This window comes from Benincasa hispida, chromosome 11 (assembly GCF_027475165.1).
Source record: "Benincasa hispida cultivar pf3 chromosome 11, pf3_genome.v1.1, whole genome shotgun sequence".
Classification (NCBI taxonomy): Eukaryota; Viridiplantae; Streptophyta; class Magnoliopsida; order Cucurbitales; family Cucurbitaceae; genus Benincasa; species Benincasa hispida.
This window is the reverse complement of record NC_143488.1, coordinates 79,945,487-79,959,357: the sequence shown is the minus strand read 5'-3', so window position 1 is coordinate 79,959,357 and position 13,871 is coordinate 79,945,487. Positions and strand designations below refer to the sequence as shown.

Here is a 13,871-nt window from a genome sequence, read left to right as displayed (position 1 = left end):
ATTTTTTCTTATAGATTTAGAAGTGAATCCCAAATGTTAGTATGGGTGTAGAACAGAGTACACAACACCAAAGGTCATCAAATGGAACCCATTTTCTCTTTACCGTTGATTTATTACATTTTCATTAGAGTAAACATGGCCTAATAGATCATTTGTCCCAACAACCTTACATAAAGTCTACTTGAATCAAAACGAGTATGGCTCAACTGATATCAAATATATACCTCGAGGTTAGAGACTTGATCCACCCTACATTTGTCAACATAAAAAATAAAATAAAATAAAATAAAGTTCTACTTGATAAAAGGAAATTTAAATTACATTCAGTTTCTCCATCAAGTCCTCTATGAACTTAAATCATATCTAATAAGTTCTTTAATTTTCATGTTTAATAGATAAATTTAAAAATGTCAAAATGTGTTGCTTAGAAATCAACTCAATCCTTTTTTCTACCCCGTTCAAAGAAAATATGTTATGCAGCTAATAAAGACTATCGACCTTAGATGACACATGACACCATGAATAATTTGGAAGATCCAACAAATTTACTAAAACCAAGTTAAGATTTCAAAACTATAGAACTAAACTACAACTAATCACAAATCATAAGAACTGCATTAGTAACTATCAATACTTTATGAAATTAATTTAATACTCATGTTGTAAAGTAAGCAAAAACAAACAAAACAAAACATTGCGTGCAAATGATCATGCATATCAAAAGTAACAATAGACTGATTTGATATGATTGGAGCTAAAGAAACCTCCAAGCAAGAGCCCACCCCAAAATAATAATAATAATAATAATAATAATAATAATAGAAGAAAAGGTCAAAATTACATCAATTATAAGGGAAAAAGAAGCCTGGTTCACTTTCTAGTTTCTACCAATGAATAACCACTTTGGATGGTATACAACTCTAGTGTCTTGTCTTCTCTTATGTACAAATAATAGACTATTGTGGATGGAAGCTTTGACGCTTAAGCAATTTAGTATTGACTAAGAAGCTCTGTGAAAGCTTACGATTTCGAAGTATGGCTTTGGTAATGGCGTCATAACCGTAGTTTTTGCACGATGAAGTTTCTCAATAACGGATATCTACCTTGTTTTCTTCATCATTTTTGCATTTTTGCACATTCGGATGCTCGAGGGAGTGACTTCAACCAATTCATCTTCTTGGATGTACTCGATACAGTCATCTAAACTATAATCCAATGGGGTATCAAGAACCACTGCAAAAGGCAAAATTATGGAGTGTAAAGTTGATCTCATATTTTCTAAAATGAATGTAGAATGATTATTCTAGAGTCTCTAGTATATTTATAAAGTTAAAGTAGGTATCACTGTAGTCCATGTATGTTGGAACTTGTTCTATTTTAGTAGTCCTTGTAGTCTCAAATGTCTACATTAAGTCCCTGACTTTCAATAAAGCTTAAATTTAATCCCTAGTGTTAGGTTATAATAGTTAACTTTTCCAAAAACAAATTAGTCTCCATTAGCTTTCCATATTCAATGAAAATTATTATTATTATTATTTTAACAAATTCAATAAAAATTAACTTCAAACTAACCATGAAGACTATTTTTAAGATATACAGAAATAACATATATATTTGGACATTTGAAAATTACAAACTATAAGGACTAAAATGGGATATGTATTCAAAAGTATAGGGACAAAAATAATATTTTAACATATTTGTTCTCTATAGACACTTTGAGGTTGTTTTAGACAAAGAGCGGAGTTGTGAAGTTGTGGAACCCACAGTGTAAGGAGTCAATGTTTTTTAGTCAAGGGGCCTATGAACCCCTTTGACCAAAGAGTGGAGTGTACTACTACACTCCAACTCGTTAGTCCAGCCCACACCTCCTTTTAAGAATACCAAGGAAGAGTTTCTTCTGTAAGCATTTTAAGCTGCTTTTAACCTGTCTTCATAATTTTCAGAATAATTATTGATTATGTAATCAAATATTGTGTTTCTAATTGACCAAAAGCATTTGATTAATAGTACCCTAAGAGAGGAGTTTGTAATAGTGGCAGGTGAGGAGCATTCTAAGTGCAGTATATATTTTGAGTGAATAAACAAAAACTAGTGCAAAAAGCAGAAGTGAAACTCAAACCCAAACATTGAAAACAAAAAGATTGAGGCAATCGAGTTGTTGTCACCTGTTTGTTCTTTGTTGGAACGTACATTTGTTGCAGCTTTTTTCTTGCACACGTTAAGGGATAAGTCCCCAGGGCGTTGATGAATTCCAACAATTTGACCTTTGTAAACATCTACGCCAGGACTCACAAACATTTGCCCTCTCTCCTGTGAACTAGCAAGGGCATAAGAAGTTGTTGTGCCTTCCTCAAAAGCAACCTGAAAATTCATTCGCATCAGCTTCATCAGGCGTTATTTTTTTTTTCCCGACGAGTCGGAAGAATAATATGTGCATTTTCATTTACATATCCCTAATCATAAATTCAAAAGAGAAAATATGGTTGAGTGATACTGATAGCATTGCAATTGCAAAAGTTGGAAATAAGTTATGTTCAGAGGTTTAAATCCTATTTTTGTACTTAAATTTTTATGTTTTTGTATTTTGGTAAATAAAATTTCTTGCCAAAATTATCTAACAGAGATTTGATCTATTTATATCTTTTATTCATTTACTAATCAAACATTTGCCAAACCACGCGAGATAAATTAAGTGTCAAGTTTCCAAATGTGTAAAGTTCTAGTTAAATGATTGAAGAAAAAATAACGGTGACTAAATAATTTTTTATACAAATTGTAGGAACCAAAACAAAACATTTGAAAGTAATACAAAATATTGAAATTAATGAATCAAGTTCAGAGAAATAAAATATAATTCAAACTATATTAAAAGACTAAAGATACATGGAGGGAAAAGTGAGACAACTTTCCTAATGCCTAAAACGCAGGCATTAATTCACAAGGTCTCTTACAGCCATAATTTATTTATTTATTTAATGAAAACGGACATTCAAAAATGCATACGCCCAGCTAACACTTCCACTAAAAAGATTTGAGTTCAAGCATAACACTTAAACCAGTTTTCTTTGTAAATAGCAAGAGAAACAACACTTTCATTAAATGATTTGAGTGCAAGAAGGCCTAGAAAACACAAGGGAGGTGACAAGAAAACTTTTCAACATTCTACTGTGCAAATCACACGGAACGAATACACCCCAAAAATTTCAAGCAATAATTAATCAAAATATTTCAAGCAATGAAATAATTAAATTACCAGTGAACCCTGATCACGAGTGTGAATGTCACCAGCCCAGGGTCCGTAGCAATCAAATATTGTGTTGAGAATTGCAGTACCACGTGAAGCTGTTAAAATTGCATTTCTCAATCCAAGAAGACCCCGAGTCGGAATCTTATATCTCAAAAAAGTTGTCCCTTCTGACCTGGAGAGAGATATTGATAAAAATTAGAAGAATTCATCTTAGTAACAAAAGTAAAATCAACTATGACCCTTCCTCATTATATATAGAAGAACGCTCCTAGAAAATGTACTTGATTCATGAATAATTTTTCAAAAAGTGATAAAATATCCTTTAGCATAGTATATACATTATTCAATATCATCAGAATGTAAATATGTACGTGGATTAGTTAGTGGCTGCAACAGCAACACTATGCCATCGTCTTCTATTCAATTTATGATACTAAGCATCTCCTAGAAAGAGTTTTAGAAATGAGTTGACTCGTTTAAATAAGATAACTGAATGTTACCAACTTGGGAACATTAAACTAAGCTCATGACACTACGGCAAGTCTTCTTGATTGTCTTTATGTACTCAACTTAAGCATTACATTAGTCAACCCACTAGTTCTCTAATCATCAACACGTAAAACATATATTGTTGAAAATATTAATCAAATCAAATCTACCATGCCAAATTTTTTGGTTGGGGGAATAGGAAAGCAAAGAGAGGTCTACAAACCCAACTCCCTGCATATCAAACATCTGTCCACGCCTCTTGCCCAACAATTCTACTACTGCTCCCATGTGTTCTTCTGGTACCTCCACAGTGGCAATCTACATGGTAATTTTACTTAGTTATGATTATGAAAGCCACTGATATAATTCAATCAAATGTTAGACAGTAAGCTATACTTTTCAAAAGTCAAATTACTTGCATGTAAGAAGACTGGATGCAAAACAAAGCTTCATATGGAAATTGTATTAAAATAAAAGTAAATGCTTAAACAATCTAACTTTTAGATTCATTCTTAATGAATTTCATAATGAACGTTTCTTTTTTCCTATCTTCAAGTCAAATGTGTACAAGGCAGGATTACAATAAAAAGCCAAAGATAAGCTTTGAATGTATATTATATACTATGCTATTACTAGATTTCAGTTTTCGGATTTGATAAACTATCAGACTTTATAGGTTAATTACAATCCTAGACATATTTAATGGCCTCAGCATTTTGAAATCCTTATCTTAATTGGATTTCTCTTTTGGAAAAAAATGTCTGTGTTTTCTAAAGGGCATGTTCTACTTATACATGAGCAGAGAAACATGCCCAAGTTAAACATAAGGAAAATAATAATAACTTTTTAAATAGTTATCCAAATATGTTTTCACTGAAATTTTATTCTAAAAAACCTGAAAACCATTCTTAAAAGAGAGTATTCTATTCCAATATCAACTATTTTTAAAGCCTGTAAAAACTACAAAACTTAAAACTTAAAAAATTAACAGTGGACTGCATCAAATAACAATCAGAAACTTACCTCATACGGTTCCACCAATTGGTCATTCACCCTTTTGGTGATAACTCTAGGAGGTCCCACCATAAATTCATATCCTTCCCTCCGCCTAAAATGAATATTAGTCATTAGAGGACATATACAGGAAATGGTGGAAGACCGTCCTTCATAAGAAATTCTTACATGTTCTCTATAAGTATTGTGATGTGCAAAGTACCGCGACCACTAACAATGAACGTATCTGCTGTTTCACCATCTTCAACTTTCATTGCTAAATTACGCTCAAGCTCCCGATAGAGACGATCCCTTAAGTTTCTACTAGTTACATACTTGCCCTGCAATTCAAATTAACAACACATATTGAGCCTTACGTTTTTTATCAAGTTGTAATTTAGACAGACACGAGGTTTTTTATATCCTTCAACTGCTGATCTATATGCAGCACATGTACTCCAAAGAGACAAAGAGACATTTTTTTTAGATAGTAAACAAGAATCTCACTCTATGCCAAAAACAAAAGGAGTTGATTTTCTAACATGGTAATAAAAACTTTCCAGTATCATCAACACCCTATAATATTCGAAGAGGCTGCCATAATGTGGCTTACAATTTTGTACTGTTGGATGTATAAAAGAGAAATCGTAACGTTCCTCAAATTTACATCCAATGGTTATTAGAGGGCATGAAGAATTTCAAATTTACATCCAACGGTTATTGTGAGGCAACTAAATTGTGGCGGCTTCTTTGAATGACTTTCCCCCCATAACCATTTGATAACAAGAGACTCATTTAGTTTTTCATTAGTTTTTCCAACTCCAAGGTACCTAGGTTCCATCCTACTTAAATGGCGGCTTCCATTAGACCTAGCTCCTTCCAAGAGGAAGTTCCTCACGATTCTATCCTCCATGTTGGGGAGATTGGACAACAAGCCTTTAGGCTTCCATCATTTATACGCATAAAAAATGGAAGAACTCTTCCCTTTCTAAGGGTGGTAGACTTATTCTCATCCAAGCTACTCTCCAACTTATTGCGTCTCTCTCGGCTATGTCTACAAAAGGTATCAAATCGAAGATTTTTAAAGGATTTTCTATCGGAAGGTGCTCAAAAGAGGTAGTTAACTGGTTATTCCATTGATTTTGGTGGTCATGGTATAGGCACTTTCTTTCCTAGAAATCACTCTTAAATCTAGAAATTACTTTCCACTTCAAATATGACTTTGGAGATTTCGTTTAGAAAAAGATTTTTGGTGGAAGGTCATTGCAAGAAAATGTAAGACAGTCACTGGTCAAGTACTACTATATCTCTCCAATCTAGAGGACCTTCTCATGCTATCTATGTTCTCAAAGATATCTATGATCAAATGTTCAATTGGTTATGACATGAATACTTGCTCCTAGAAAGATTTATAGATTGGTTCTGAACTTCCGACCATCTTCACAGCAAAGAAATCACTCATCCGTCTTTAGAACCACTCTCATGGAACCACCCTCTCTCTATATATATATGTAACCAACTCCTACTAACTCTTACTCAATGACTAATATATCCTTAATACCCTAATAAAGTTTCCAACTCTACGGTGATGATATTCCTTTTATAATTACAGTATAAGTTCTTTATTATTTATTTTCTTATTTTTTTGGATAAGAATTATAGTGTAAGTTCTCTTTGTGCCACTTGGAAGAACTTTTTGCAATCTCCCTTAGTTTGAGGCTCTGCTTTTCGTCCCCCTCCCTTTTGTAATTTAATTTATTCAATGAAATTAGCTTCTTCACAAATATATAGATATGTAATTTGTCAAAAGGGACGACAATTTAGGACTTCTGGTAGTTTCATTTAGACATACCTCACGACCAACAAATGGAGAAGTGTTAATTGCGAAAGCCATCTTTACTGTTGGTTCCTCCACCTTAATAGCAGGTAATGGTTTACCATATTGTTTGTCAGCAATTGTCTCACCAATCTGAACACAGGATAATCCACGATAAGGATAGTGAAAACAACAACAACAAATTTCACTACAACAAGAGTTTTGCAAAAACATAATTTATTTTTACCTGAATATCATCAACTCCACAAACCGCACATATATCACCAGCTTGCACCTTCTCCACAGGGACCCTACTGAATTTCTCATATACAAAAAGCTCACTAATTCTTGCAAATCTACAAGCATCTTCAGTTGTGCATACCTAAAAAAGAAAGACAAAAGAAGGTAAGAAACCAAACTTTCATTTAAAGAGAGAAATACAAAAGGAAAGGGGGGAGACAAGACAGTCCTAACTCAAGCCAAAGAATATTAAACAGACGCTCTTCCCAATTAGCCTTAATCAAATGAAAAATGGTGCAGCCACACCCCACTTGTTATCAAAATAGACAGAACAAATAAATTTTTCCTATCAAAGAACTCCAGGAAGAAGCCAAAGAGAGATAAACCAGAAGTTCCCCTTTGAATTAATCTTAGAAGATTCGAAAATTCTATTCAAGGAAAAGAGCCCTAAATTATAAGAAGAGGAGCCATGCCAACCATTAAGAAAGAACTTTATCAAGTACTGGCAACAAAAAGAGAAAAAAGGTGGTAGAGCCATAGAAGCCCAAATAGTCTTAAAATAAGACAAATCATATATCTCGTCCCAAAAGACCTCTACATCCTTAAATATTTTTCTATTCATTTTTAACCATATATTCCAAATAATAGCATGAAAAACAGGTTGCTTCAGAAACCTCTACTATGAAATGGAAAAGCAACCCTATAGAAAGCAGAATGCTTGTAAGTCTAGTTCAACCTGCAAAGTGTACTAACCTTCACATCCATTCCTTTTTGCAGTTCTCCAGCATGCAGTCGGCCAATGGCTATCCTTCCTTTGTGCTCATCATATTCAATATTTGTAGCCTAGGATAAGAAGTTCACATTAAAATTGAGATATATTTAGGAGAATGAAAAATGCAAGTCAAAAGAGTTAAACTAAGATTTGACAAATCTGGAGAATTGAGAAGTCTGTGTTTATCACCTTTGTTGTATCTTTAAGGATGTCACGTAAGTGCATAATCACAAACTGAAACATGAACTTAAGGCACAAAATGTGCACAAATTGCATTTAATGGACTCGTCATAAAGTTTAAGATATATGGTGGAAACTGGAAGGATTAAGAGTTGGGGGGAGGGGTGGAGGGGGAAAATAGAGAGAGAGAGAAAGGATATAATGTCAGTGGCTTAAACGAAGTTTTTTATGACAAGTGTGAAACTTAGATTAATAAAAGTTAAATATTTCAAAAACCAACGAGATGGAACAATTTTTTGTTTTTACGTTGAACAATGAGAAAAGTCAGAAATTGAATTCATATTTTTCTTATTTAGGAATATTATCATTTTAAAAAAAAAAAAAAAAAAAACTAAGTTTGAAAAGTTCTTTTATTATCCATAAGAAAGTAATACACCATAAAATAAAGTTCTCACGGTTCTTCACAGTGCAAATCAATTAAATTATTGAAGGTAAACAAAAACAATCAGAAGAAAGATCACTTACAAGCATTTGCAATGCACCATCTTTGTCAATTCGTGGTCCGGGGATGCATCTGATTATAGACTCAAAAAGTGGTCCAAGATCTTCTGCCAATTTTTCAGGGGATAATCCAGCCTTACCTTGAATGCCACTAGCATAAATCGCTTGGAAGTCACACTGAACCAACAAAAGTTGGAATGAAAAAAGGCTGTTGCTTACATTATCAGAAATAATGAAATGAAACATTCATCAAATGTTCATTTATTCGTCAGATCGTGTGCATTTTCCCACTACTGGTGAATCTCATTTAGGACTTCCATTGATGATTTTCAAAAATCTCCGCTGCTCCAATATTATAAAGTTTGTAAACAAACATGGAATGTTTTTATAAATCAAGTATTCTTTACTCTTAAGTTCATGTGAACATTATCCTTTAATGCTGCTCAAATATATAAAGCTTTCCGTTAACGATGTTAATTTCAAAAGATTGGTTGTTGTCTTGTAACTTGTAATATTCTTTTCTCTGCCATAATTTCTGTTGCATTATTATAACCTTTACTTATAGTATATCTTTTTCTTCCAAGCATAGGTATAAAGTCATTACCCATGACTTCAAATATTGTAAACATACCTGCTCATCTGAAGCATTCAGTTCAATGAAGAGCTCGAAAGTTGAATTGATGACATAATCTGGTCGAGCTGAAGGTCTATCAATCTTGTTGACCACGACCACAACAGCATGCCCAAATTCAAGAGCCTTCTTAAGCACAAATCTTGTTTGTGGCATTGGACCCTCAACAGAATCTACCTAGATAAATACAAAGAAAAAGACAAGAAAGGGCAAGGAGATCAAAATTAGAAACATGTTTGAAAATATATTATTGTCAGGACTACATCATATATTCAATTAATGGGAAAGAGGACAAAAAGTTTAAAACAGGTCATCTAGAGGCAAAATTTTGACTCATCTCACAATAACTTATGATGAAGCTGCAAGAAGTTATTAAATTTATAGTGGTTAGTTTTCATTTGGTGGCAAGTTAACAGATTATAAATAGTTAAACATCTAGATTTAACAATTGGTTATCTATCCCCTGTCTCAACTGACTCCCCGCCACCCCCACCCTCTGCTTCTTCCTCCTCTGTCCCTTGAAACCAAAGTACATGCAACCTTACCATCTTAACTCATTTGTAATCACTCTATCAATTCTTCAACTCTCCACTGACTTGACACCATCAGAAAAATTTGGCTAGATACAAAACTAGAGTGAGATAAGCCTCTCAGGTGACTTTTTTGTTTAGTAGGTTAGTGAAAGTGACAAGAAAACCACACAACACGCTGAATTGACATGTCAACATAAAGAATATTAATTTAATTAAAATATCCACTGAATTTCCATCGGTAACTAACGGCATAAACCATTTTGATCTATTTTCAAACCTTCAAGCGTTAAAATGTCAATCTTTGAAGCATTAGAAACGTATAGAACTATTTATCAACCTCAAGAACTAAATCTCAATATGTTTTTTTATCGAAGGAATCAAATGAAAAATACATTTAGTTACAGAGTTAACGAAGTTGTCTAAATATCCAAAATATAAATTTCTAGATAGAACCAGAGATTTCAAATAGGTAGAATATGTTGAAGAATACCACTAGAAGGATCCCTTCCACCATATTGAGAATGCGTTCAACTTCACCGCCAAAATCAGAGTGCCCTGGAGTATCAATTATATTAATCTTAGTATCCTTATATGTGATAGATGTATTTTTGCTCAATATTGTAATTCCTCTTTCACGCTCCAAGTCATTTGAGTCCATTATTCTTTCTTTCACAACTTGGTTGTCACGAAATACCTACAGTTGAAAATATGAAATACACATTAGGTTGGACGTTATTACTGTCAGTGATTCTTGCCAAGTATTTCTCATATTGTTTTTAACAAATAAATCACAGGCCTTCCAAAATCATCAAAATCATCATGAAATACCTATAATAAGTTAATGATAACAAAAACATTTATATCACCCAAGATCCAATCCAAAAACTTGATCACAGAATCTGCTCAAGGGAGGGACTCGTTGAAGATTCAGTTATTCCTTTCTAGCCCAATGCCCCATAAGAAAGCTTTGATCAAATCAACCCAAAGCATTTCTCCATGTTTTTTGAAAGGTTGGCCTACCAGCGAAGAATAAAGGAGAATGTTCACAAAATTGATGGAGCGATTTCTAATGCCCTTCATCTTCATTTCTAGCTCGAAGCTCTAATACATCAAATGATTGACGATAATAACCCAGCAGGTACGTACAACATATTTAGGGTTCTTGTTCACAATCATTGCATCACGTTGCAGTAAACAGCATTGATGATTTTGAAATCATGCAGTCGTATAACAATCATAATATAACAGAATGAATAATTAACACCCGCACCTTAAAATAAACATTATAAATTATTATTTGGGTATTACCTTTGCTTGCTTCAACATAGCATCAACCAAAGTTGTCTTTCCATGGTCTACATGAGCCACTATTGCTATGTTCCTTATATCTTGCCTCCTCATCAGTTGGCTCTTCGCTGAGGAAAAACATCAGCCGAAAATTGAAAATTCCAAAGGAAAGGTTAGTAATACATTTTGGACTGAGGTTGAAGACCAATATGAGATTTAAAGTTTAAGCAGCCTTGATCACCTAACACAAAACCTGTAAATTACAGGGAAAATCGTCCATTGACAGAGCTTGACATTTTTATATATGAATTTTCGATACAAATTTCCTAATTCGTAAACTTTACGACTCTAACCGTTCAAAAGACAGCCCGCAGTATAAAAAATACAGAGGTCGAGAATTGGAGAGTAATTTCCTCTCTTCTCGTCAACCATCTTCCTGAGACTCAAGTGCACGCGCCAAACTATAACAGCCGATAAATGAACAAAGAAAAGAAATGTAGAGAGAGGTACCGGTGCGAGCTTCTGTGGTTTGAGAGACAGAGCATTTGACCGGACATCGAATTGGAGTTTTCGAGCAAAACTTCAGAGCTTGTTTGGGCAATGAAACTGAGGTCCTGGAGGAGGAACTCAGACAATCAAGGTGCTTAATTAGTGGAGTGAAGGTTCTTCCGAGTTTGACCTTGGGGTATAGCAACGGGGAAGAGGATGAGGAGGAGCTGTTGAAGCTCATTACCATTTCCATGGCTGCTCTGCTCCGGCCGGCTCTCTTCTCTCTCTAGCTAGAGAGAGTGATGAAGAGAGAGAAGGGGAGAAGGATTTGGCAATTGAGGCTGGAAAATAAGGCCTGCTCTCGTTTCTCAACTTACTAGGGGCTGAAAAACATGGCTTTCCTTTTTATTTCTTTAATCCTTTTTTTTTTTTTGGTATGTTATTGGCCACGTCCTTTGGCAGTGGGTCCTAATGGCTTTGCTACTTGAGGTCACACTTTTTCTTCTTTTTGTGGCGAAATTATCTCCAAATGATATATGATTATGCTAAGGTTTTTGGATAGATAGGTTAAATGTTGGTCTTCCAAACTAGATGATGAAGGTTGAGTAACAAAACTAGTTACAATATGCGGTAGAGAGTGAGCAACAAGATTATAATAATGATTATACTTCATAAAATAGTAAACACTAACCTGATGCATGAGACAAACGAGGTATCAACTATGTTTTTCATTTACGAAATATCAACGGACGACTTATTGAGAACATGAATGATATTTGCAAAATCAACTTCCACAATCAAGGGTTGCAATCTCTAGGTTATGAGTTGGAGAAGTTAATACAAACTAACACTGATGGTCTCTCCTTCTAGAGCTTTGATAGGTCATCCACGGTCAAATTGCTTGTATCTTGTGCATCCAGGAGATTCCCAAGAGTCACAAACGACCCACCCCAACTCATTGATTTTTCTTCTCGTTGCACCAAAAGGTATTGGTATTGAGCTTCTAAAGACTAACTAGGGGAAGGGACCATCTTTCTTTGCTCTCGCTGTTCTTGAAAACTCACTAAAACTAGGAACAGATATTCCACAAAATAATAATAGCCCTTGGAACTTCTCAACCCTAGGCTTATTCACAATGCAAACTAAAGATCAAGGTGGGAAAATGTTCACACCACACTTTTTGAAAGAACTTTCACAAACACATAACATAGCTAGAAAAGTACTCGTTTAACTTCAGGCAAAACGAACATCATGTATTAAGTGGGTTTGGATTTAGTCATTGATAACTTCCCATAAACAAATCTCAGCTCTTGCGATGGATTTGATTTTCCAAGAGGTTTTCCACGAGGCACCAATGCTATTACTCTGCTCCATTTATTGTCAATTATTGTCGTTCCATTTTTTTTTTTTTAAAAAAAAGAAATAAATCTAAAATCATTGAGTGGCAATTTAGTTCAAAGGTTTTATGCCAAAAACCAACTAAGTCCAAAACTCCAAAGTCAGTTGAGCCTAAGTCGCGCATAGAATCCACAATAACATTTTACAAATTAGAGAGTTGTCATTCTTTCGGTGTTCAAAAGGCATAATATAAGACAAAGTAAAGTTTGAATTGTCTTCAGATGGGGAAAAAAAGAACCCTCTAAAAAATTTGAAAACCAAAAGTGTTCTAATACTAAAGTCTCCTAAAAAACAAGCTAAGAATGTTTGAATTGTACAAACTTTAATCGAATTTTCAAAAATATCAACAAACCAAAAATCCAAGTAGACCAATTAGTTGAGGTTGATAAAAGAGAGAGAGTGATCAATAAGTCGTATACTATTTCAAAAAGATCAATAGTTAAGGACTACTCATCAAACGAGATTAACAAACTATGGATCGACCCAAGTAAACCTTTAAAGACATATCTAAGAAGGCCAATGCATCAGAGAACAAACACTCTGAAATAAGAGCACCTAAGAAAATAATAAAATGATCATATATTAGAGATTAGGTAAATAAATATGTCTTACAAATTCATATTAATTTTCATTAACTAGATTTCTCAACCATTATTAATTTATTAAAATTTCGATAAATTAATAATATGAAATGAAGGTTATTATTTTATAGTTCAATTTCCAGACTATAATTAAAAAAAAAATAAAAAAATACATTAAGTGCTAGCCTAAATATTTAGGTCGTAAAAAGACGAAAATATTTGAAGACATTGACAAATATGCCAAAACGGAAAGAGTTCCAAAGTATTATTTATTTGTTTTAATGGATGAGTTTAAAAGGGTTTTTTTTTTTTTAAAAAAAAATTTTAATTTTTAAATATTTGTTATTTATTGATTTTTAAGAAATAATGCTAAGATACTTCCAAATTTTTCAAGTTTCAAAGTTGAGATGTAAGATTTTTCAACTTAAACCCCACCTTATGTAATTTAGGGGAAAAAAATTATCGATAGAAAAAAATGTTAAATAATTTAAAAAATATATATATATTGATAGTTCTATCCGTGTTAGTGATAGATTTTTATCGGTTATATTACTGATAGATACTGAAAGTCTTTTAGTCGTCTCTATAAAAAAAATTAAAATGTTGCTATTTTATGTAAATATTTCTTATTTTTCTAATTTAAAAAAAAAAAATCTCAACTTTTAAGAAATATCTCATAAATCACAATTTTATTAACACAAAATTCAATGC

At 33.3% G+C, this 13,871-nt stretch overlaps 1 protein-coding gene across 1 annotated transcript; it reads right to left on the bottom strand.

Annotated features, from left to right (window-relative positions):
• Positions 1-795: 795 nt before the first annotated feature.
• On the bottom strand, positions 796-11,801 carry SVR3 (elongation factor family protein). The gene is made up of 14 exons (XM_039049137.2): positions 11,203-11,801; positions 10,714-10,820; positions 9,896-10,099; positions 8,873-9,049; positions 8,266-8,418; positions 7,542-7,631; positions 6,796-6,930; positions 6,585-6,701; positions 4,922-5,073; positions 4,763-4,847; positions 3,963-4,057; positions 3,257-3,422; positions 2,169-2,364; positions 796-1,233 (listed from the first exon to the last, which is right to left on the bottom strand). Exons 1-14 carry the CDS (start codon positions 11,432-11,434, stop codon positions 1,100-1,102), a joined length of 2,043 nt encoding a protein of 680 aa, XP_038905065.1. The 5' UTR covers positions 11,435-11,801; the 3' UTR covers positions 796-1,099.
• Between the last annotated feature and the right edge of the window lie 2,070 nt (positions 11,802-13,871).